The sequence below is a fragment of the Ostrinia nubilalis genome, chromosome 30 (assembly GCF_963855985.1).
Source record: "Ostrinia nubilalis chromosome 30, ilOstNubi1.1, whole genome shotgun sequence".
Taxonomy (NCBI): domain Eukaryota; kingdom Metazoa; phylum Arthropoda; class Insecta; order Lepidoptera; family Crambidae; genus Ostrinia; species Ostrinia nubilalis.
This window is the reverse complement of record NC_087117.1, coordinates 6,025,272-6,049,401: the sequence shown is the minus strand read 5'-3', so window position 1 is coordinate 6,049,401 and position 24,130 is coordinate 6,025,272. Positions and strand designations below refer to the sequence as shown.

The following is a 24,130-nucleotide window of genomic DNA, read 5'->3' as shown; positions in this document are numbered from 1 at the left end:
TAGCTAACAATAAGGCCAAAACCACCAAAAACTGTAAAATTATTTTCAATAAAAAAGCATCACCTTAACTTTAACCGGTGTTTTTGTATGAAGTTTGACAGACTTGACATTTGTTATAGAAAGTACAACTCGATTAAGCTAACTGCGCACCACGCTGGAATGCGACATTCCCTCGCACTCACCCGCACACTGTGACGTCATAAAAGCTAAAAAAAAATGAAGCCCGGTCTGTGAGAACGTAGAATTTTGTCCAATGACCCCAAGCTTATCGTTCGCGCGTAATTATATTGCTGTCGCGACTGTGCGACGCGCGCCCGCAGTGAGTGTGCGAGCAACATAATTACGCGCGAGCGATAATGATGGGTAGCTTGGGGTCATTGGACAAAATTCTACGTGCTCACAGACCAGACTATAATTTATTTATGCAAATAGGCTTTAAAATAACACTTTTACACGTCCCAGTGTTAACCCTACCACTGCTTCAGGACAATAAATGGGCCAGTGCTGAGAAGAAGGCACGTCACGGGTGCCAGGTGCGCAAAACTCATAGCAGACTTATCAACTCGGAAAGGGATCCATACCGTATCGCCTTTCGCGCGCTGTCAACCGCAGTATGGACATTACTATGAGGTCTCACAGTGCGCGTGGACGCACAGGGTGACACGAACCAATCACAGAGCTTTATTCAACGCTGTACGTTCGATTTGCTGCTTCACTTAAGCAAGCATCGTTTGTGAATACAGTAAGTTACGGTGCGGATAAGTACGCGTTGCAGTACGGAGTTTCATACAAAGAATACGGACCGCCTCGAGTTGATACGGTTAAGATCCGTTTCCGGGTTGATAAGTGTGCGATGTCCTTAACTCGACCGCGTTGTAAGATGGTGCACGCCATGTTATTTTATTAATATACTATTAAAATTGTGATACAAGAAAATTTTGTGATGTATTGTAAAAATGTCCGAGAAAAATCTAAAAAAAATTAAGTCTCAATAGAAAAATATACAAAAAAACATTAATATCTAATATTAGTTCGGGAACAATTTAAAAATTCGCTAAAACTAAACTTAACATTATAAAACTAAAGACTTCTAATTATAATAATAATATTTACAATTTATTTAAACTATTTACAATATTTATTTATTTAGAAATATGTAAACAAAGGCAAGATCCGATACATTACTAATTTTAATGAGAAATACAAAAATAATAATATTTATACACAACACTGGTAAGTAACAAAAATACAAATATTGAAAAATCACTGAGGTATAAAAATCTTAGTGTTGCACGTATATCGATATTTGAAATGTCGATTTTTCGATTTTAATTCAAATAACTAGTTTTTTTAAGATCTTGGCCTGCATCTCACCTGATGGTAAGTGACGATGAGGCCGAAGGTGGAAGCGAGCTTCACCCGGAATCCTCAACCACGGAGGAACTGGCTATCTTACCTCTAACTGCCGGAACACAACAATGCTGTTAACATTGTTGTTATGGCGACAGACTTAGGTAAGATGGTGGTAGCTAGCCAGGCGGGCTTAGAACAAGCCTTATACAGGTTGTTGGGTAAATGGGTTTATAAGCCGACACTAGCAAAAGTTAACATGTGTAAACCCATTTACCTAACACTCTGTATAGATCGTTTCATCCACTCGGACGCGCCCTAGCAATGTTTGGTCTCGGTCGCGCGGGGTGTCCAAAAGATAAGGAGACATGTAAAGTGCCCCATAAGGGCTACCTTTTCTTTTTTTATTATTTACATTTTGACGTTCATAAGTGCCACTTGTGGTCTAAACTGAATAAATTATTATGATTTTTGCGGGTAGTGTGGTCCGAGCAATCCATAAGGCATTATTGTAGTGTGCGTGTGCACTCATGGATCATTTAGCGTGTACCGATAACACTCAAACATTAGCGGAAGAATGGTGGGGCGCGTCTTCGTGGATGAAACGATCTATACCACCAACCAAACATACAGTTTTGCTCCACTGGGAATGGAATCCGGGTCATCTAAGCGGGTAGAGAATGCAACACTAAGCTTTAAGTGCAACAAACAACGCTCAATCTTAGTGCACTTTAAAATCTAAAATTGAATGCATTTCTTATGGAATTCATCTGTAACTGTATCTAAAGCTGTAGCGCTAACTCAGTCGGGAGGGAGTTTTTATAACGTCAAACGTCAGCGAGACTAGATTTATATGCCCTATCAAGTCATAATTATAGTCACACGATTCTGAAACGTCATGTGGCAAAAATAAAAAACTAACGACCCAGTATTGACAGTAGCGCCCTCCTGTAAATTTCAGAATTGAATGGTCGTCTAACGTGGCAAAAATCGGAACTAATAATCCAGTATACAGGGTGGAATTTTTTTAATGCCACCTGGAGGGAAAGTACTCTTAATATTGTAGATAGAAAAAATGAGTCAAAGAAAACATTCTTTTATTTTTGAAAAGAAATAGAACTGCATTCAAACATTACCAAAATTTTGCTTGCTACACCCGGGAATCGAACCCACTAAAATACGTAAAAAATTACACCCTGTATTTTTATAGCATCGATTGTTAGGGTTAAGTATAAAGATGAAATCTCTGTAACAAACTTGATAAATCAAATGAAAGGAAAACCATGAAATTTTAAACTACCTATTGTAATTATTTACAGAAAATTGTATGGTATGGTGGTAAATTTTGGAAAATCTTTGAATGCAGTTTTCTTTTTCTTTTAAAAAATAAAGGAATGTTTTCTTTGAGTAAAATTGTCTATCTACAATTCTACAGTATAGATGACCCACGCTGAACTGTCCCACCAAACTCAATGACAGGGGGGCGCTACCATCGTTCAACTATATGGTTTCCAACATGGCAAAAATCGGAACCAGCGATCCGGTATTGACGGTGGCGCCCCGCTGTCAATGTCATGGATAGGACAGTTCAGTATTTTGGAACTATAATAAGGGTACTTTCCCTCCAGGTGGCATTACAAAATTCCACCCTGTATATGTCAATGTCACCCCTCCCGTGCCGCTCCCATACCTCAGGCACTGACCGAGTTAAGCACTAAAAATTTTGCTGCGACAAATTTCACTAGACTTGCGACTTAGTCGCACGTTTCTGCGACTTAGTCGCAAGTCTATGACTGAGTCAAGCGCTAAAAATTTTGCTGCGACAAATTTCACTAGACTTGCGACTTAGTCGCACGTTTCTGCGACTTAGTCGCAAGTCTATGACTGAGTCAAGCGCTAAAAATTTTGCTGCAACAAATTTCACTAAACTTGCGACTTAGTCGCACGTTTCTGCGACTTAGTCGCACGCTTCTGCGACTTAGTCGCAAGTCTACATGCTAGATTGGCTCATCATCGACATCGACATGGCGCCAACACTATAGTTCTTTTCAAGCCTAAAATTATAATCTTGGTTCCCATGAATCGTCCGTACATGAATTCGCAAATAACTGGGTCTCGTGAAAAATTTGTAACAAATATGACACTGGTATTTCTTGAGACCGGTATGCGTCTCAAGATGCCTCTTGAGTTTGCCTTTAGTTATAAATCCTTTCCCACATTGCTGACATATAAATGGTTTTTCCTTCGTATGAGTAAAACTGTGCAATTTCAAATAATAATGCAGTTTAAAACTCTTATTACAAACTTGGCAGACGTGTTTTTTCTCTTCAGGTTTGGTTATATCTTCTAAAGCTATTCTAGAGCCGTGGCCTTTCAGATGTTCTTCTAAATAATAGAAATGTTGAAAAACTTCGCCACAAATGTTGCAAACGCGCGATCGCTCGTCTGAAGGTATCAGATCCGTTAGATTTGCACTACCGTCAGTTTGCTTGGGTATTTTTCGAGCGTTTTGGAGCACCATGGCTAAGATTTCGTTGCGATTCTCTTCCATTATGCTGAAAATGATAATAATATGTTGTTATTAAAATTATATGTATGTGGGAGTAGTGGAATAATATGTCATTATTATTCAAATATGTATTTTAAATAAAATAAATAAATATCCTTGGACATTTTACACTGCGCCTCTAGTCCCAAACTAAGCAAAGCTTGTACTATGGTACTAGGCAAAAGATATAAACATACTTAAATACATTTTTTTGTAAATTGTATACATAATAAATATAAAATGGGATTATAATATACAATCAAGCGAGGTCATAGGAACCTATTCCTATAAAATATCTATAGCGAATTTGTATTTAGACAGATCATAAAAAATATGCCATTAGATTAGTGGTCAACAATCAAGTGACAAAAATAACAGTTATAAAATACTAGGTACAAAATACTACTCCAATACAATACTCAATCGTTTTACCGTCTGTCTGTCCTGATGTCTGTGTGTCTGATATTTTTAAAACAACGCAACGGAGTTTGATGCGGTTTTTTAAAAGAGTGATTGAAGAGGAAGATTTATACAGGGTGTCCCAGAATGGGTGAATCAAACTGCTAGGGGAGGTAGCTCTACTAATGTACTATCCATAAAAATATTTAAAAAAAAATTTTTTGAGATCGGATTTTTTTTAAATAAAGTGCTCTAAACTCGAAATCTAGTCATTATTTTCAAAAGTTTGTTTACAGATAAACGAAGCGATCATGTACAATTAATTTTAATAAGAAAAAAGTACAAATAAACTCCAAACGCAGCAATTATAGCCAGATACTTAGACAAAGCTGATTTATTTTCATTTTTTCAAAACAAGTTTTTTTTTGGTGTCCTTATGCGCTTTAATTTTTTTTCGTATTTTTTAGGGATAGTACATTAGTAGAGCTACATCCTAGCAGTTTGATTCACCCATTCTGGGACACCCTGTATGTATACTTAGCACCCGTGCGAAGCCGGGCCGGGTCGCTAGTTATCTTATAATTTAAGCAGATAAACAATGTAGACCACTTAGGGCACATCAACTTTTGGAAGGAGACAGAACGAAAATCTTATCAGTTTAAAAAAATCGAACTGCCTAAGGTGGGAATCGAACCCACCTTTCGCTTGCCGGGCGACTGCTTTTCCATCTGAGCTACTTAGACACTGGATGAACCTGTTTTAATAAGTTCACAAATACTATAGTCTGGCCTGCGAGCACGTAGAATTTTGTCCAATGACCCCAAGCTACCCATCCTTATCGCTCGCGCGTAATTATGTTGCTGTCGCGCTCGCACACTCACTGCGGGCGCGCGTCGCACAGTCGCGACAGCAATATAATTACGCGCGAGCAATAAGGATGGGTAGCTTGGGGTCATTGGACAAAATTCTACGTGCTCACGGACCGGGCTTTAGTTCCAAAATACTCACAGTCCCTCCTTTTGGTGCGTCGCCAGATGCATTTGGACGTGGTATTTCGTGTTGAACATGTGAGCGCACACTGGACATTCGTACCTGTGAAATAAAATCGGTGGTTTGTATTAGTATTAATCCCTAAGGCCCAGAACAGACGGTGAAACGCAACTGCAACGAAACTGCAACTGCTAGTTACTTTTGAGTTGTATCTAAGTTCTGCCATAGCGTCCCTTGAGAGACCACACATGACGCGACCAGTTTGAAACTTTCAGTGTCAGTTTCATTCATAAGAATCATCAGAAAGTTGCAGTTGCGTTTCACCGTCTGTTCTGGGCCTAAAATGCGAATGCAACTCTGTGTCTGTCACGCCTTCACGCCTAAACCACTGAACCGATTTTGATTAAATTTGGCATAGAGATAGTTTGAGTCCCGGGAAAGGACATAGGATAGTTTTTATCCCGGTTTTTGAAACAGGGACGCGCGCGATTATGTTTTTCTGTGACAGACAAAATTTCATGCGGGCGAAGCCGCGGGCGGAAAGCTAGTTAATAATAAACTATCTACGAGTGTCAAAGCCACGATAGCCGAACGGTGAAGGGGTCGGACTGGCCGACTCGTGATCCGGGGAACACGGGTTCGGTCCCCGCCGCCGATCGACTATTGTGGCTTCAGTACTCAACGTTCGAATAATCTTTACTACTACGCAAGCAATGTAAAGTTTACACATATTACGTCGCTGTTGTCATCATTGCTGTCGCAAGCAATGTGTTCCATTTTTGGGCATATTGCTGCGACACTGGCCCCGCCCCCTTTTTACATCTTCCTTTAGTTTATGTGATCTGTGAATGTAATTCACCTAAGCACGATTTTTTCAGCTCTATGGTTGACAATAATGTCGTTGTAACTTGCACGGCGCGTTGAATGACTTGGAGCACACGTTGCATATTTACGCCCGTATTCACAAACATTACTATGAGTTCTCACAGTACGCGTGCATGCACAGGTTGACACTCGAACCAATTACAAAGCTCTATTCAACGCTGCGCGTTTGATTTGCTGCTTCACTTAAGCAAGCATCGTTTGTGAATACGGGCGGTAGTCTTTATTTAGTTTGGCCTTCACTGGTTGGGTTATTGGCGGTCAAGCTGTAGATCCTGGCTACACAGGAGTTGCAGCGGTGGGAACGAGAGGTGGGAATAGTCCCGAAACTGACGTCAGTAACTCACCTAAGCACGAATTTGTCAGCTCTATGACTGACGATATGTCGTTGCAACTTGCACGGCGCGTTGAACGACTTGGAGCACACGTTGCAGATGTAAAGTCCGGTCGCCGAGCAGATAGAATTTCGACCAATGACCCCAAGCTATCCATCCTTATCGCTCGCGTATAATTATATAGCTGTCGCGCTCGCACACTCACTGCGGCCGCCCGTCGAACAGTCGCGACAGCAATATAATTACGCGCGTGCGATAAGGATGAGCCTTGGGTCATCGGACGAAATTTTATCTGCTCGGCGACCGGACTTTAGTCATATGGTTTGACCTTCACTGGTTGGGTTATTGGCGGTCAAGCTGTAGATCCTGGCTACACAAGAGGTGGAAATAGTCCCGAAACTGACGTCAGTAACTCACCTAAGCACGAATTTGTCAGCTCTATGACTGACGATATGTCGTTGCAACTTGCACGGCGCGTTGAAGGACTTGGAGCACACGTTGCAAATGTAATCCTTGTCTGGTTTATGGTGCTTGCGGTGGTATACCTGTACCAGAATGAAGAGTATTTTTAAAGAAATCAAATCTTTATTAATAATAATATTAGACCCTTTTTTAATTTAAGAAAACAAACAACTGTAAAATACATTATTTCTTAGAAATAGTTTAATCACTACACAGACACTAAAGTCAGCACCGCTATCCTAGTTTAATACATAAATATGCGACACATCTTGTGCACTTTTTAAACAATGTCTAAAATACTAGTTCCAGTCACGTGACAAAGCACTAGATACCAACTATGGTCTCCCTTTTACTGTGAAGGGCACGCAGTTATAATGACACTAAAATTCTAGCTCAAAGCACGTGATAAGAATACTAGTTCCACAAAAATACTAGTTACCATACATAGTTTTCCTCTTGTTGTAGCCCTTCCCGCATATTTTTTATTACAGAAAGACTAAAATACTAGTTACAGTAACGTGATAAAAATACTAGTTCCAAAACACTAAGTACCAGTCATGCTATAAAAATACTAGTTCCAAAATACTAAGTACCAGTCACGCGATAAAAATACTAGTTCCTAATACTGACCATGGTCTCTTTCTTCTTGTATCCCTTCCCGCATATCGTGCATAGGTAGGGCCTCGGTCCGCTATGCGTAGCCTCGTGCTCCCGGAGCGTCGGTTCATCAGGCATCGTCTCCAGGCAGAAGTTGCATTTCATTACTAGGTCCTCACCGTCGTGGCACTTTTTGTGGACCTGTGAATATAAATAATGATGGTTTGTTACATTTTACATAGTCTGGTCTGTGAGCACGTAGAATTTTGTCTATGCGACTGTGCGACGGGCGCCCGCAGTGAGTGTGCGAGCGCGACAGCAATAAGGATGGGTAGCTTGGGGTCATTGGACAAAATTCTACGTGCTCACAGACCAGACTTTAGACATACATAATATACAGGGTGTTTCCTGTAAGGTGTCAAGCCGACCACCTGATAGGTAAGGACCATACCGATCGATTCCACCCCCATGTATGTTCTACGATTTTTCGTAGATTAGAAGTTATCATGAATTTTGTAACATTTTCAAACATTCATGACCTACCTAGAAGGCTTTTAAAAAAAATATCTTTTTTCTGGGTATACTTTTCCCAGATTTTTAAACAGAATCTATTAATGCCAGTAAGTAGTGTAAAAAAAGATTCACTTTTCTATCTGCAGTATTTACGCCCGTACTCACAAACGATGCTTTGCTTACAAGTGAAGCAGTAAATCAAACTCACAGCGTTGAATAGAGCTCTGTGATTGGTTCGTGTGTGACCCTGTGCGTCCACGCGCACTGTGAGACCTCATAGTAATGTTTGTAAATACGTGCGTTAGAGTACTTTCCCTTCAGGTGGCCTTACAAAATTCCACCCTGTATATCAATTACCTGCAAAGTCTCCAGATGCAGGAACCGTTTATGACAGAACTCGCACGCGTGCGGCCGTTTCTTATACTTCTTCTGCTTTTCGCCCGGACCTTGCTTCTTGTTGAATTTCGCTTTGGCCTTCTTTATTAGACTCCTGAAAAAAACTTTAGTTTAAAACTTGCTGATAGTTTATCAGGAACTTATCTGACAGATAAATTCCTGACAAGTCAAAATTGATGATTTCTAAGTTTGTACCTAATATAGCTTTGATTTGAACTTGCTGATAGTTTATCTGGAAGTTATCTATAAGATAAATAAAGCCAAAGTGACGATTTCTAAGTTGTGTAAATGCAAATTGTTTTTATGTTACAACTTGTTGATAGGTTATCAGGAACTTATCTGTCAGATAAATACCTAAAAGAGCCAAGATTAACGATTTCTAAGATAAGTAACTAATGCAAATTGAATTATTACAACTTGCTTATATGTTACCAGGAACTGATCTGTCAAATAAACATGAGAACTAGTAGACGATTTATAATTATGCAATATAGCTTTAGTTACAACTTGCTGATAGCCTATCAGGAACTTATCTGTCAGATAAACTTAAGGGTATTTGACGATTTGTAAGTATCATTTATCTAGTGCTCGCAAATAGCCTATCAGGAACTTATATGATAGTAAAGTTAAGAAAAAATTTGAATGACTTAAGATTGCTTACTTTTTATCCAATTTCCCATCTTTTCCCGTTTCTTCCATGTCTGGTTTTACATCTTCTAATTTCACTGGAGCTTCGTCACCTGAAGACAAACAGACAAAAATATATCAGAATATATTTAAACCGCCTCTGTGGTCTAGTGAGTCCACCTGCTTCAGACGCAGAGGTCCCGGGTTCGATTCCCAGTGGGGCCAGATTATTCTGTTCGGTTTGGTTGGTGGTAGGGCTTGTTCTAAGTCCCCCTGGCTAGCTACCACCATCTTACCGTCTGTCGCCATAACAACAATGTTAACAGCATTGTTGTGTTCCGGCGGTTAGAGGTAAGACAGCCAGTTCCTCCGTGGTTGAGGATTCCGGGTGAAGCTCGCTTCCACCTTCGGCCTGATCGTCACTTACCATCAGGTGACAGGTCAAGAGCTTCCTCGTTGTGGATAAAAAAAAGGACACATAAGTATCAATATGTCCAGAAAGGACAGAACTTTTGACAGAACCCAGTAGGGGTCATCATCATTATTTCAGCCACAGGACGTCCACTGCTGAACATAATAATATAGGCCTCCCCCAATGATTCCCATAATGACCGGTTGGTAGCGGCCTGCGTCCAGCGCCTTCCTGCTACCTTTATGAGGTCCTCGGTCACGTACCGGAAAGCGCAGCATACGACGTCCACCCACAAGGTGGACCGACGACCTCATAAAGATAGCAAGGCGCTGGACGCAGGCAGATGCCAACTGGCCTTTATGAAAATCATTACGAGAGGCCTATGTTCAGCAGTGGACGTCCTATGGCTGAAATGATGATGATTTTTGACCTAAATTACTATAGTAACTTACCTTCCCTACATAGTACGCAGAACTGACAGCCGATGGGGCAGCAAGGTTCTGGAGTGGTCTGCAAGGTGGACCGACGACCTCATAAAGGTATAACCTCTCTAGCTCGCACAGTCACGACAGCAATATAATTACGCGCGAGCGATAAGGATAGGTAGCTTGGGGTCACTGGACGAAATTCTACGTGCTCGGCGACCGGGCTTTAGCAGGATGGCGCTGGATGCAGGCCGATGCCAACCGGCTTTTATGAAAATCATTAGGAGAAGCCTATGTTCAGCAGTGGACGTCCTGTGGCTGAAATGATGATGATGATGATGATGAACTCACCTTCCCAAGTCTCCTAACGAATCAAAACGTATTTATGCATCTTGCTTGATGTTAAAAGGCCTCTCCTCACTATGAGGCTACATATTATGCACCCCCTTATTTGGAAGCTACATCGACAATACTCAAGTAACTCACCTTCCCAAGTCTCCTGATGAGTCAGCACGTGTCTATGCATCTTGCTCGACGTAATAAAGCCCCTCCCACACACATAACACTTAAAAGGCCTTTCCCCAGTATGGGTCCGCATATGCACCCTCATATAGGACACTGTACTGATGCTTTTTGACCTAAATTACTAAAGTAACGATTCTATGCATCTTATTTGACGTCATAAGGTCTGTCCCCAGTTTATGTCTGCATATGCACCTCCTTATTTGGAAGCTACGTTTAAAATACTCAAGTAACTCCCCTTCCTAAGTCTCTTAATGAGTCAAAACGTTGCTATGCATCTTGCTATATGTTAAAAGGCCTTTCCTGAGGCTGCATATGCACCCTCTTATTTGAAAGCTACATGGAAAATACTCAAGCAACTCACCTTCCCAAGTCTCCTGATGAGTCAGCACGTGTCTATGCATCTTGCTCGACGTAATAAAGCCCCTCCCACACACATAACACTTAAAAGGCCTTTCTCCCGTATGGGTCCGCATATGCACTCTCATATAGGACATTCCGAGTCAAAACGTATTTATGCATCATGCTTGATGTTAAAAGGCCTCTCCTCAGTTTGAGGCTGCATATGCACCCCCTTATTTGAAAGCTGCATGGAAAATACTCAAGTAACTCACCTTCCCAAGTCTCCTGATGAGTCAGCACGTGTCTATGCATCTTGCTCGACGTAATAAAGCCCCTCCCACACACATAACACTTAAAAGGCCTTTCCCCAGTGTGTGTCCGCATATGCACCCTCATATAGGACACTGTGCTAATGCTCTTAGAACACACGTCACATTTGAGGGGGCCGTCGCCTTTTGTCCTTTTGTGGCGGGTCGGGGAGGGGGGAGGAACGTCCTCTATCTTGGGAGAGGCAGCCCATGTGTTGGATGGGAAGTAATCGTCGTCGGAATATCTGGAATAGAAATAATAGGAGCTGTAATATTTGTTAGATTTTTAAGGATAAAAGGTCGAAAATAATGATTACAAAAAATAAACCTGTGACCAGTTTATACTGCAATTTAAATATACAAAACAATGAAAAGTGTGACTTGATATTTTTTTGTGACAAATAGACAAAGACACCAAGATTTACAAAATTAAATAAGTAATATGTAACGAATTCACCCAATAGTAACAATAAGTTTTTTCGTGCAAATGGCTGAGTAAATTTTTTTAGTAAAGTATTTCGGTGTTTCTATTAATATTTGACAGAATACACATGTTTCTGAAACACCAAAATACTTTCCTGAAAAAATAATGTGACGAAGTTACTCAAGCCAATTTTGCATTTAGCAACCGCAGGGGGTAGTGTGTGGGTTCAGTTCTCTTTCTTTTAAAAAATAAAGGAATGTTTACTTCGAGTAAAATTTTCTATCTACAGTATTAAGAGTACTTTCCCTCCAGGTGGCATTACAAAATTTCACCCTGTATGTATACTCAGTCAGGGTAAAAAACTTTAATACCGCGATGCAGGATTGCAGGCGCGGCGGCGGGCGCCATAGTACGGTAGGTGTCAGTGCCATCTGTTGGGTAATTGTAGTGGCGCGTCGATAGATGTCGCCAAAAGTCATATTAAGTCGCTGTCATGGCCTTTGGCGAGCTGTTGTCGCCTTTCGCGAGCTGTCATCTCCTTGGGCGAGCTATCATCGCCTTTCGCGAGCTATTTCGCGAGCTGACATTGACTTTGGCGAGCTGTCATCGCCATTCGCGAGCTGTCATCGCCTTTCGCGAGCTGTCATCGTCATTCGCGAGCTGTCATCGTCATTCGCGAGCTGTCATCGCCTTTCGCGAGCTGTCATCGTCATTCGCGAGCTGTCATTGCCTTTCGCGAGCTGTCATCAAGCTGTCATGCCTTTAGCGAGCTGTCATCAACTTTCGCGAGCTGTCACCGCTTTTGGCGAGCTGTCATCGCCTTTCGCGAGCTGTCATCGCTTTTGGCAAGCTATGGAATGGAAGGGGGGTTGTTCTGGACTCTTCCTGGGTTATATTATAATTTTTAACTACCCACCTCTCGTCCTTGACGCTGCCGTCGTCGGCCGGCGCGTCGTCGTCACACTCGCGCTTGATGTCGACGTCGATGTCGACGTCTGGAGGGTCCACTTTGACCTCTTCGATCAGGACGTCGATGGGAGATCATAGCAGACTTACACCCGTATTCACAAACATTACTATGAGGTCTCACAGCGCGCGTTGACGCACAGGGTGACACACGAACCAGTCACAGAGCTCTATTCAACGCTGTGCGTTCGACTTCGCATAGCGTTGCTGCTTCACGGAGCTCATAGCAGACTTATTAACTCGAAATCGGAAAGGGATCAACACCGTATCGCCTTTGGCGAGCTGTCATTGCCTTTCGCGAGCTGCCATCGAGCTGTCATGCCTTTCGCGAGCTGTCATCGCTTTTGGCGAGCTGTCATCGCTTTTGGCGAGCTGTCATTGCTCCTCGCGAGCTGTCATGCCTTTTGCGAGCTGTCATTTCCTTTGGCGAGCTGTCATGCCTTTCACGAGCTGTCATCGCCTTTCGCGACCTGTCATTGCAATTCGCGAGCTGTCATCGCTTTTGGCGACCTGTAATCGCATTTGGCGAGCTGTCATCACCTTTTGCGAGCTGTCAACGCCGTTCGCGCGCTGTCAACCGCGAGATCATTCTAAATTAACTACCCACCTCTCGTCCTTGACGCTGCCGTCGTCGGCCGGCGCGTCGTCGTCGCACTCGCGCTTGATGTCGACGTCTGGAGGGTCCACTTTGACCTCTTCGATTAGAACGTCGATGGGAGGGGGAGGGTCGAAGTGTTTGGTGTCTTCGTCCTGTGAATAATAATAAGTCAAAGTAAAAACTTTTAGCGCTTGTTCCCAACGAGTCACACCCAAACGGGTAACCCTGTTACTTGTTGGGAAAAAAATTCCCATTCAGTCACAAAGTCAAAGTCAAAATTTCTTTATTTGTTTAGACTAATAAATAGTTCTTACAAATCGTCATTTTGCTCTTAAGCTCACACACACCGTTACTCGATGGGGCATCTATAAGATACATCTCTTTAAAATGTTTTGTCCCAACGTGTCACACTGCTACTGGCTGCACTGCTAGTGAGCTGGCACACTGACGGATTACAAGCGGTTTCAAGGCGAAGCGGATCGCCGCGGATGCGCAACGTTTCCGGCTAGACTTTTCACCTCGTCTCCGCCACGTCGCCATGTTCCATCGAGTAAGGGTGTGACTGGATGGGAATTTTTTTCCAAGCGGACGGCAAAGTAGAATACATTTGTCACCAACCCCTACTCTTCCCGCGGGTGTCGTAAGAGGCTACTTAGGGACTACAATCAAACAGAGAACGGACAGCAGCGCTCTATGAAAAACATCAATCTTTTAAACTACGATCTCTAACCATGCCGAGCGTGGGGATTATGGCAAAACCCTCCACTATAGTGCAGGAGGCTCATAGTCCAGCAGTGGACTGCTAAATGCTAAATTTGCACTGTGGCCAGACGGGTTGGGGAGGCCTGATGTTCCTGAGGACCCTTGCGTGATACACTTGCGCTAAAATCCATTTGCGCGAAGACTTCTTTTCCAATGTATCAAAACAATTTAAATTTAATACTGTATAGGGACCACTATCTACATGCTGGTTAGGAATTTTTTAAGCACGCTGGTTGGGTTTGAATACTATTGTCACCTTTTATTGTCTGGTACCCATTGTAAAAGCTATGCTTAGTTCAGGACTGGAAGACGAAGTGTATAATGTCCAAGAATATTTATTTTATTATGAATTTTTACCTTAGGTAGTACACTGGGACCACTATCCGTTGTCTGGTTGTGTTCAAACACGTCTCCCCACATGTCCTCGGACTTCGGTTTCGCTTCGGCTTCTGCCTCTGCCTTCTCTCTCAGTTGTTCTTCTAGCTCTTTCAGGTATGGTAGGATTGCGTTGAAGTCTGAAGAAAAAATGGTTTTTTAGTTATAGATATTTTTTTTTGCATTGTTGTTAGGGATTAGTTTCAATTGTTTATAAAAAGTCTATTTTAGCCTATTAGGATTTTATCTGTCTGATAAACCACAATTTTGTTGCACAAGTCTCGGATAGAAAGCAAATCATACTTTTATTTAAATTTAAATAAGCCTAAGGAATCGAAGCAACTTTTTATTAGTAAAAATAATATCTTTCATGATAGAAAGAAAGAAGAGTATTTATTCGATGCTAGTACAAAATAAAATAATTTGTTTTTCTGTGAACAAGCATTTTTATTGAAATTTGTCACAAATATGAATCGTCACAAAATATATCTGTGCAAATTCGTCACACTTTAAAAATAGTCGCAATGATAACTAACATAACATGTAAAATAAGCTGTTGAGTTTCTCAATTAATAAATACTTCTAAGATTACAAAATAATAATGTTTACCATACGGTTCTCCTTCCAATTTGTCATCCGGGTGTTTCTTATCAAAGTGCACGGTCAAATTTTCAAACCTGAAAAATAAAAACAGATTTTTTAAAAACGAATGTAAAATAATTAATTAATCTAAATATAACTCAAGGTGACTGACTGACATAGTGATCTATCAACGCACAGCCCAAACCACTGGACGGATCTGGCTGAAATTTGGCATGCAGGTAGATGTTATGACGTAGGCATCCCGCTAAGAAAGGATTTTTAGAACATAGGAGCTCACTAAGACGGGATTTGGGAAAATTCAACCCCAAAGGATGTAAAACGGGATCCACGCGTGCGAAGTCGCGGGCGGCCGCTTCTTTTCAGGGCATAAAGCTTGCCCTACCACCACTTCGGCACAATGCATGTTGGTTTACTTACCTATTAAAAAACCTGTAACATATCCTGCATTGGTATCTGACGGACAGATGAATTCTTTTGTTGTGCCTCCCCAGTTTGCTTGCTGTTATAAACGACTGTCCGCATACCGAGCAGGTGTATGGTTTTTCGTCTGAAATCAAATTAACAATGCGTTTTTAATAAAATACATTGTCAACAATGTATGGAAGACAGCATATCAAGTTAATACAGTGGGGTCTTATCTGGTTGTAATATAAGGACAGTGGAGACCAGCGTTGCCAGTTATTTTTTTGCCAAGTCGGGATTTTGGTACTTTTTGAGTGATAATAGCGGGATTCTTCCGTCAGAAGCGGGACATAGTAAAAAAACGTATTATAATCAAAGGTTTTCAAATATTTATCTTTTTATTTGACTTAAAATTACGTTTACGTGACAATAGATAGCAAAAGTAGCCATACAAAATGTATTTTAACAAAAAAAAAATATTTTAAATAAGATTTAGTACGTACGCCACGTACGGTCGAGTTCTCTCCGAAAAGCGGGACCGAGCCTGTCCCGCGCGGGACATTTAAATTTTATTTAAAAATCGGGACGTCCCGCCAAAATCGGGACGTCTGGCAACACTGGGAGACAGACATTACAGACAGACAGAATACACAAAAATAGAGACAGAAACACATGTTTTTGACTTTGATTATTGCTGAAAAAGAAATATTGAGTAAACTCTAAAATACTATATTTTAAGCGCACCGTCAACGCGTTTATAGCAATACAACTTGTATACAGACTGTGAACTTTGTAGGAAAAAGGGCATTTTAGAATCATGGTGTAAGTATGCTTTGATGTGCTTTTAGCTTTTACCTAATACCATGGTACCTTAATAGGAAAATAATAAGACAAAAAATTAAAAACGTAATTTCTTCACTCTTACCTGTATGTGACCTAACGTGAAGTTTCAAATAATAACTAAGCGTGAACTGTTTTTGACACGCGAAACATTTGTATATCTTCTCCAAATTCTTGTCCGTTGCATTTGAATTTTCGTTAGTCGTCAATTTCACATCTTTCTTATCATCCGTACTATTTGATGGTTGATTTTCGTTGTTCTGATTTGAATTTTCACCGTTATACTCCGTTGCCTTTTCGTTACCTATATATCCTTCTTCTGGCTTAATTTCTGGTATTTCAAAATCTTTGTCTTCCTTTTTTACCTTTCCTTTGAGTTTCTTTAGCTTTTTTTGTTCTTTTTTTAGTTTCTTCCGTTTCATTAAATTCTTAATTTTTAAATCGTAGCTAGTTAATCTATCTTTGTGTATAGTAACGTGTTGGTCTAGCTCACCTAACGATGGGTAACTTATATTGCATATAGCACAACCGTAAAACTGGAAATTGTCATCCGTAATTTTCTCAGACCAATAACTGCTGCGTTTCCCTTTTAATTTTTCCTTTTTAATCGTTTTCTTAATATCAGGTTTTACGTCATTATCTGTATTATTTTGTGCTACATTATTACTAAAGTTATTTCTATTTGGTTCTTCGTTGAGGTTTGTATGTACTTTCTCTTGGTTTACGTTGCTTTCGGTGACATTTTGAAGGAAGTTGTTGAAGAATTCATGGTTTGTCATCGGTGGAGGTTCCATTTTGACGTCATAGTTGTAGGGTGGGATAATATTAGGGGGGATGATATTAGGGGGGATAATGTTAGGGGGAATTAAATTTGGGGTAATAATTGGAGCAGGGTTGTACGTATCGTAGCCTGGGTATTCGTACGAACTGAGCGGATCCATTTCAACCATGTTTTGATTCATTTTGGTGTTATCTGAAAATTATAAATATTATTTGGTTAAGTCACTTTTAAAAGAACAACAAAAGAACAATTTTTAGTGCAAAAAGACGAAAATGTATAATTGTATATACTTATTATGCATTTTTTATTACAAAAATTGTTTTATCTTAGGTTTTTTTTAATAATAAAAGCACTTAAATAGTACTATGAAGTAGAATACAAGTAAAATATAAATTTTACCAACTTTTTTCAAGTAAGAATCAAAAGTTTGTGTCTATAACCTCTCAATTTTAGTAAACAAACCAATTTTTTAAGTTATTGACGACTTTATTACCATCAATGAGTGTTTAATTAGAATTTAATGGCAAGTTTTAGTAATTAAAACCTATAAACCACAAAAAATATGTTTTCTACACGAACTAAGTGCATTTTTAGACTTATTTCGGCATGTAAACACTACAAAATAACCCATTTTAGCCTGAAAACGCGTGTTTCCAGCGCCACGTAAAAATTACAGAGCATCACAAACTCGTCGGCGAGTTAATCAATACAGCGAGGAAAAAAGTGCGACCTACCTGTGATGGGCAGTCACAAAAAATCGTTGTTTTTTTATCAACACATTATGTAGAACAGAAAAAATGCTGCATTTTTTCGCTTATAACAAGCCAACTACACAGCCAAAGTACACAAATACACACTCAAACACTTTATAAACAACACAACAACACTTTAAAGTTTAAACATTAAGTTTTAACAACAGAATTTTTAATCACAAATTCGGATTTTTTCTCGCGTGACTGAAAGAAGTGCCATGGCCGTCATATTTGGTGTTGCTATATTTGGAAAATAATGTACCCATGTTTTACATGTATTGATTTTTTTTTTAATGTGCATATCATTGGCATATTATAATAGTTTAATCAACTGGATAATATGCTTGCTGTTTTTTTTGGATGTATGTATATTAAGAGCAGTTTTATTAATATTTTATTTATTGCTTAGAGATACAAATAAGATTATGGTTTACCTTTAAAATAATACATTAAATAGCAGAATCGAGCGAAGACATAAACAATATCAACGTTAAAAAAGTAATAGCATAAAAGCAATCACTAAAAACAGTAGTATTGTTAATCTTTATTTTTGACAGTGAGCATGTTTTTTCGCATTTTTTTTTTTTTTTTTTTTTTAATGGCAACCAAACCTCTCTGGGAGGTTTATTTCTGCCAATGTCGAGTGAAAAATAATTGACAAAGTTATCAATAGAACGTGGGTGTTTCAGTTCTATTGATTTTTCATGGATTCCGTGGAGTTAAGTATGCCCGTAAGCAGGTTTCGAGACGCTACCGGGTCCAAAGCGGGTTGTTCATACGACAACCCACTCGACACTCGATGCGCGCTCAAATTCGAAGTATTTCAATGTTTTTTATAATTTATCACTTCACTGCACTTTAGAACACAAAATAACACCAAATTTGTACACTAAAGTCCATTAAATAATAAATTGAAACCATTAAAATAGATCGACCATGCTTCCCGTTCAACTACCCTCCACGGAATCTTCTTTTTCGCATTTGAAAAGCATAAAATCTTTGGTTGGCGCACGTGACATTGGCGGAATAGTGTGCCCTCAGTGGCGAAAAAACGCAAGTTCATCGCCATAAACCAAAGAAGAAGATAAAATCTTTGGACAGATTGATGTTAAATATTTTTGTTATTTTAGATTAAAACACATATATAAGGTGTTATTTTTTGTACTGATCATACTTTACCAACGCATCTAATAAAATCATACAAATACAACCCAAGTGTTTTTAAAAAAAAATTCAGGCTAGTTTTTGTTTTTACTTTTCCTAACAAAAAAAAGATATTATTTTTACAACCATCCTGTCTTCACTCACTGCCTCTCTCTCTTTCTTTACTCATTTCATTCATACGAGTACGAACAATGGCCGCGCGCGTTCATTCAACGTTCACACATAAAGGTTAGATTACACTAAACCTACGTTACCAAAAATTATCACTCGTGAGTATGTACGATGTTACGTCATGTTAATAGGTACTACGCGCTGGGAGAAACAAAATCTAGCTACATAAGTAGGTAAATAAGTGTATTTTCATTAGTGTAATAGCGGGGGACTTTTCCAACGAACCGAGGCGAATCATCCGCGTTAAACTAGAAATTTAAAAAAGGATAGAAATTGGAATTCAATATCTACGGTTTCGTAATGCCTACGCAATTTATTTAGAGACGTAATAAAAAATTGATAGGTACATACCTATTACTACTTCGCTTCGCTTCAGTGGAAATGCACCCTAATATTGAATATGAATAGGTGTTGTAAATAAAACTCACTGATCAATTTTCCTGGTTTTAATTCCTAAATTATGATTTGCCATCACACTTTAGATTCATTGATTTTACTTATTCACACATTTACCTATTTTGAATGTTGTTATTTAAAGTTCCTAGGTTATTATTACACTAATCACAATACATTTTGAACGTCAAGCCTTTGTTGAATGTTCACGTAAACACTGTCTTGCACTGTCTAATCTAGCCACGATCGAATTGAGGTAATGCTTTCGGGCTGCACACTTGCTTGCTGTTCACTAGACACCACGTCGGATGTTGTATTCACAATTCGCGCACTAACTTTTTTACGGAAAAAGTCCCTTTCGCGTAAACAAGCACTCATCTGTCCAAATCACACTGTAGGTATGTACCTAGGTAGACTTCCGCAATAACCATCGATAGAACTAGGTCGCGGTCGTGGCCCTCTGGCAACAACTCCTTGATAAGGCATTCCGTATTTTTACGCAAAAGCCGCCGTCTGCGGCGCTCGCATCTGGGTACCGCCAGCACTGTGCCGGTGATTGAAATTGAAATCCAGAACTTCGTCCTCGAAGCGCACGGGATCTCGTCAAGTCAGGCTGCTGCTCGGCGGCTCGCTCCCTGAAACGCTGCGCGGCTCCAAACAAGCAAGGTATGAAGGTTTTCGACTCGTCAATGTTTCTCGTCGGCCAGTTAGTGTGCCCGAAACATAATTTCACCTGCGTTTTGTTATTGATCAAGCGCGGCATTGTAATAAATGACACATACACTGCAATACGTTTGGGCGCATTGGACGGACTGGGACGATTATTTATGTTGTTGCGCTCCCGCATGCCGATCGGCGGCTCGGCGCGGGCTGTGGGCGCGGAGCGACTGGCAGCGATATCAATATGGCCGACTCACGCGGCGCGGCACGTGGCAGTGGTCGTTGCCCTCGGCCGGCTACTACGATAGTGCGTAAACGAATACTCACCGCGCTCAAAGGATGATTTATTTTTTATTTTTTTCGAAACATTCTTTGTCGTTTTACTCGAAAACTAGCCTGATTTTTTTTTTAAAAACACTTGGGTTGTATTTGTATGATTTTATTAGATGCGTTGGTAAAGTATGATCAGTACAAAAAATAACACCTTATATAGCCTGACCAGGAACATAAAAAACCTCGCCATGTTGCGGAAAACTAATGGTACTAATTTCTTTTAATGGCAACAGTAACTGAAAACTTCATTGACATGTCACCTTGAATGTCAGTCTATTGTTGTCAAAGTGTAAACAAACTTTATTTTAAATGTGTGCAATTGATTTTATGAATTAAATTGCTAAAATATTTTTATAGTCGTGAAAGAAAAGTGGTTCACGATGTGTTAATGTATTTGTCCAAGAGAAATACTAAGGGTTCGGACAATATTTTCATTGAATAATGTTTCCGACAAAGGTTGTCAAATTGACTGACATGTTTATCGTATAGTACAGTCCACTATGAAAATTAGCTGTAGTCTGTTTCAACTATTGATGTGCCGTTCCCGAGAATGCTCTCCCAACTGAGAATATTCTCGGGAGCGCTCCCGGGAGCGTTCTCCTAAGTGAGAAAGGTTGAGAATCATGTTTATCAAATGGAAATAAACAAACTTTCTCAAGTAAATTAGTATTAAATTAAGTCGACAGATAAGTGTATATTAAACAATACACTCTATTTGCAGTGAAAGGCTATATTCCCAGTGTTCCCGAGAATATTCTCGGGAACTTTCCCGGCAATATTCTCGGCAACTGCACCTTTATTATACAGGGTGGCCAAAACAGTGAGGTCTAAAAGAAAAATTTAGATTCCTTACCTCAAGGTGTACCTAAATCACCCCCATGTATATTATACGATTGTGCTTAGTTTAGGAGATAGAGTTAATTTTGTGATATTTTAAAATTTTATGACCTAGTAGGCTTTAAACATTTTTGTCTTTTTTTTGGGTTGACTTTTTTCAGATTTCTTTTTTTCTACAGATTTGTTATGAATTGCAGATGTTTGAAAAAAATAATCGCCTTTCTATCTTTGATTCAAGGTACAAAAGTTTTGCTAGAAACATTAAAATTATGCTTTTATCAGAACACTATCAAATTTTCAACTTAAAAGTTTAAGTAAAAAAAAGAACTTCCATAGGTCCAAAACTATTTTAAAAACTGCGCCGTTTCCTGAACTTTCATAATAATACAAAAAATCATGTACTTAATAGGCCACTATTTCCTGTAATCGGTACACTAAAGTGGTAAGTCGGAGATTTCGTTACATGTTTTTGACTTTCTTAGAGTGAATTAATATTGGGAATCCTCTAAGTTTACATTACGTAGAACAGATTTAAAGCAGTAACTGGACAGAACATGTTTTTATTCTCAACGAGGAAGCTCTTGCCCTTCATCACACCTGGTGGAAACTGATGATTAGGCTGAAGGTGGAAGGGAACTTCAACTACAGAGGAACTATGGCTTCCTACCTCCAAATGCCGGAATACAGTAATGCTTTTAACATTATTGTTATAGTGACAGACTTAGGAAAATAGAGTTGCTAGCCAGGCAGACTTAGATCAAACCCTACCACCAACCAAACCGAGCAGAAAATTTCACCTCCACTGGGAATCAAACCCGGGACCTCTGAAGCTTACCTCTTACCACTTGAAGACAGAGGCAGTTGTTACATTTTACTATTACCCTTGAAATACCTACTACAGTGAGAAGAAGAAGGAGGGATATTTGGTTTATGGTCATCAAAACTTACTTAAAATAACAATGTGTTCCGGAATTTGGAGGTAGGAAGCCATAGTTCCTTTGTAGTTGAAGTTCCCTTCCACCTTCAGCATAATCATCAGTTTCCACCAGGTGTGATGAAGGGCAAGAGCTTCCTCGTTTAGAATAAAAACATGTTCTGTCCAGTTACTGCTCTAAATCTGTTCTACGTAATGTAAACTTAGAGGATTCCCAATATTAATTCACTCTAAGAAAGTCAAAAACATGTAACGGAATCTCCGACTTACCACTTTAGTGGACCGATTACAGGAAATAGTGGCCTATTAAGTAGATCTTTTTTTGTATTATTATGAATGTTCAGGAAACGGCGCAGTTTTTAAAATGGTTTTGGACCTATGGAAGTTCTTTTTTTTACTTAAACTTTTAAGTTGAAAATTTGATAGTGTTCTGATAAAAGCATAATTTTAATGTTTCTAGCAAAACTTTTGTATCAAAGTACCTTGAATCAAAGATAGAAAGGCGATTATTTTTTTCAAACATCTGCAATTCATAACAAATCTGTAGAAAAAAAGAAATCTGAAAAAAGTCAACCCAAAAAAAAGATAAAAATGTTTAAAGCCTACTAGGTCATAAAATTTTAAAAAATCACAAAATTAACTCTATCTCCTAAACTAAGCACAATCGTATAATATACATGGGGGTGATTTAGGTACACCTTGATGTAAGGAATCTAAATTTTTCTTTTAGACCTCACTGTTTTGGCCACCCTGTATTTTATTTTTTTCGTCGTGAAATGTCGTTTTAAAGATATGTAAGATGACAGAAATTTCTTTTTACACGTAATTAAATAATGTAACTGTCCATTTTTTCGTTTTTAACACGCTTTTATTAGGTCGTCGTGTATGTAACTAACTATGTAATGGAATCTTAGAATCTGAATTACACGTACTTCTAAGTCTTGTATCATCATGAAACTTGGCAATTATAATGTAGATTAGATGACAATACAATATTGTGGTACCAGCTGGTCTGATGATGGGACTGGAAGGTGGCCAAAGGAATTCCTAAACGAAACGGCGGAATCACATCGAGTTTGAGGTCATTGGATTTGTCTTTTCGAGATCTTTAAGTGCTAGATAATGTCCAGGGTCCTAATGATGGAGTCAGGAGGTGGCCATAGGAACTCCTAAACGAAACTGTGGAAACTCATCGAGTTGGGTTCGTTGGATTTGTCTTTTTGAGCACTTTAATGCTAGATGATGTCCAGGGTCCTGATGATTTTTGGCCTTTTAGTGCTGTTAGTAATTAAAAGCGTGTTTTTAGTTTTTTAAACTATTCTTATTTGACATTAAGGACTTATTTCACAATCGCTTAGTAAGGGCCTGTTTCGCCACTTCTGGATAAGTTGTGGATAGCTCCGTCCGATAGATAGATCCGTCAGACAACGGATCATTTGACACATTTTACGTAAATACGTGCTAGCTAGATTGATCCGACACTTACCGAATATATCCCGGACATTAGTCTGTACGAGATTAGAATGGTTCTCAAACAGCTGAAAAACAGCAAGGCACCGTAATCACGGCTGAGCTTCTGAAAGCAGGCGGAACGCCGGCACTAAAGGCTTTTCAGAAGCTGCTCGATTCCGTCATCCTCGAGGGAATAACGCCTACGGCATGGCAAAGAAGTATGGTGATACTCATCTTCAAAAAAGGCGACAAGACCTTGTTGAAAAATTATAGACCCATTTCGCTTCTGAGCCATGTCTACAAGCTGTTTTCGATAGTCATTACGAATTGTCACGTTAGCAGGCTCGACGACTTTCAGCCCCCCAAACAAGCCGGTTTCCGAAAAGGCTTTAGTACCATAGATAGACCATAATAATATACACTACGGCATGATGGAAGATGAAGGAGTACAATCAGCTGCTTTGTCATCGTCGACGTCATCACCATCGCCCTGGAAGATGTTTTTAAGCTTCTGGGCTAGATCGGATTCAGCATAAATATCAACGGCGAGCACATCACCCAGACAACAGACGATA

General features: G+C 39.7%; 2 protein-coding genes across 2 annotated transcripts; both read right to left on the bottom strand.

The window, feature by feature from the left end:
- Nucleotides 1–6,917: 6,917 nt before the first annotated feature.
- LOC135085948 (zinc finger protein 112-like) lies at nucleotides 6,918–10,586 on the bottom strand. The gene is made up of 5 exons (XM_063980731.1): nucleotides 10,423–10,586; nucleotides 9,134–9,212; nucleotides 8,434–8,566; nucleotides 7,597–7,764; nucleotides 6,918–7,049 (listed from the first exon to the last, which is right to left on the bottom strand). The coding sequence occupies exons 1-5, from the start codon at nucleotides 10,544–10,546 to the stop codon at nucleotides 6,918–6,920; spliced, it is 636 nt and encodes a 211-aa protein (XP_063836801.1). The 5' UTR covers nucleotides 10,547–10,586.
- Nucleotides 10,587–13,083: 2,497 nt separating this feature from the next.
- On the bottom strand, nucleotides 13,084–17,830 carry LOC135085946 (zinc finger protein 43-like). Its single transcript, XM_063980729.1, has 6 exons — nucleotides 17,594–17,830; nucleotides 16,164–17,051; nucleotides 15,254–15,383; nucleotides 14,843–14,910; nucleotides 14,216–14,373; nucleotides 13,084–13,248 (listed from the first exon to the last, which is right to left on the bottom strand). Exons 2-6 carry the CDS (start codon nucleotides 17,038–17,040, stop codon nucleotides 13,084–13,086), a joined length of 1,398 nt encoding a protein of 465 aa, XP_063836799.1. The 5' UTR covers nucleotides 17,041–17,051; nucleotides 17,594–17,830.
- Nucleotides 17,831–24,130: the final 6,300 nt, after the last annotated feature.

Excerpts from the sequence above, each read along its gene's own strand:
- LOC135085948 (XM_063980731.1), bottom strand. The coding sequence starts at position 10,546 with ATGAGGGTGCATATGCGGACCCATACTGGGGAAAGGCCTTTTAAGTGT. Across the intron at positions 8,567-9,133 it reads GATGGGAAATTGGATAAAAA|GAGTCTAATAAAGAAGGCCA; the intron begins GTAAGCAATCTT and ends AGTTTTTTTCAG. Across the intron at positions 7,050-7,596 it reads ACAAGAAGAAAGAGACCATG|GTATACCACCGCAAGCACCA; the intron begins GTCAGTATTAGG and ends ATTCTGGTACAG.
- LOC135085946 (XM_063980729.1), bottom strand. The coding sequence starts at position 17,040 with ATGAATCAAAACATGGTTGAAATGGATCCGCTCAGTTCGTACGAATAC. Across the intron at positions 15,384-16,163 it reads TCACGTTAGGTCACATACAG|ACGAAAAACCATACACCTGC; the intron begins GTAAGAGTGAAG and ends ATTTGATTTCAG. Across the intron at positions 13,249-14,215 it reads GTCCCAGTGTACTACCTAAG|GACGAAGACACCAAACACTT; the intron begins GTAAAAATTCAT and ends TATTATTCACAG.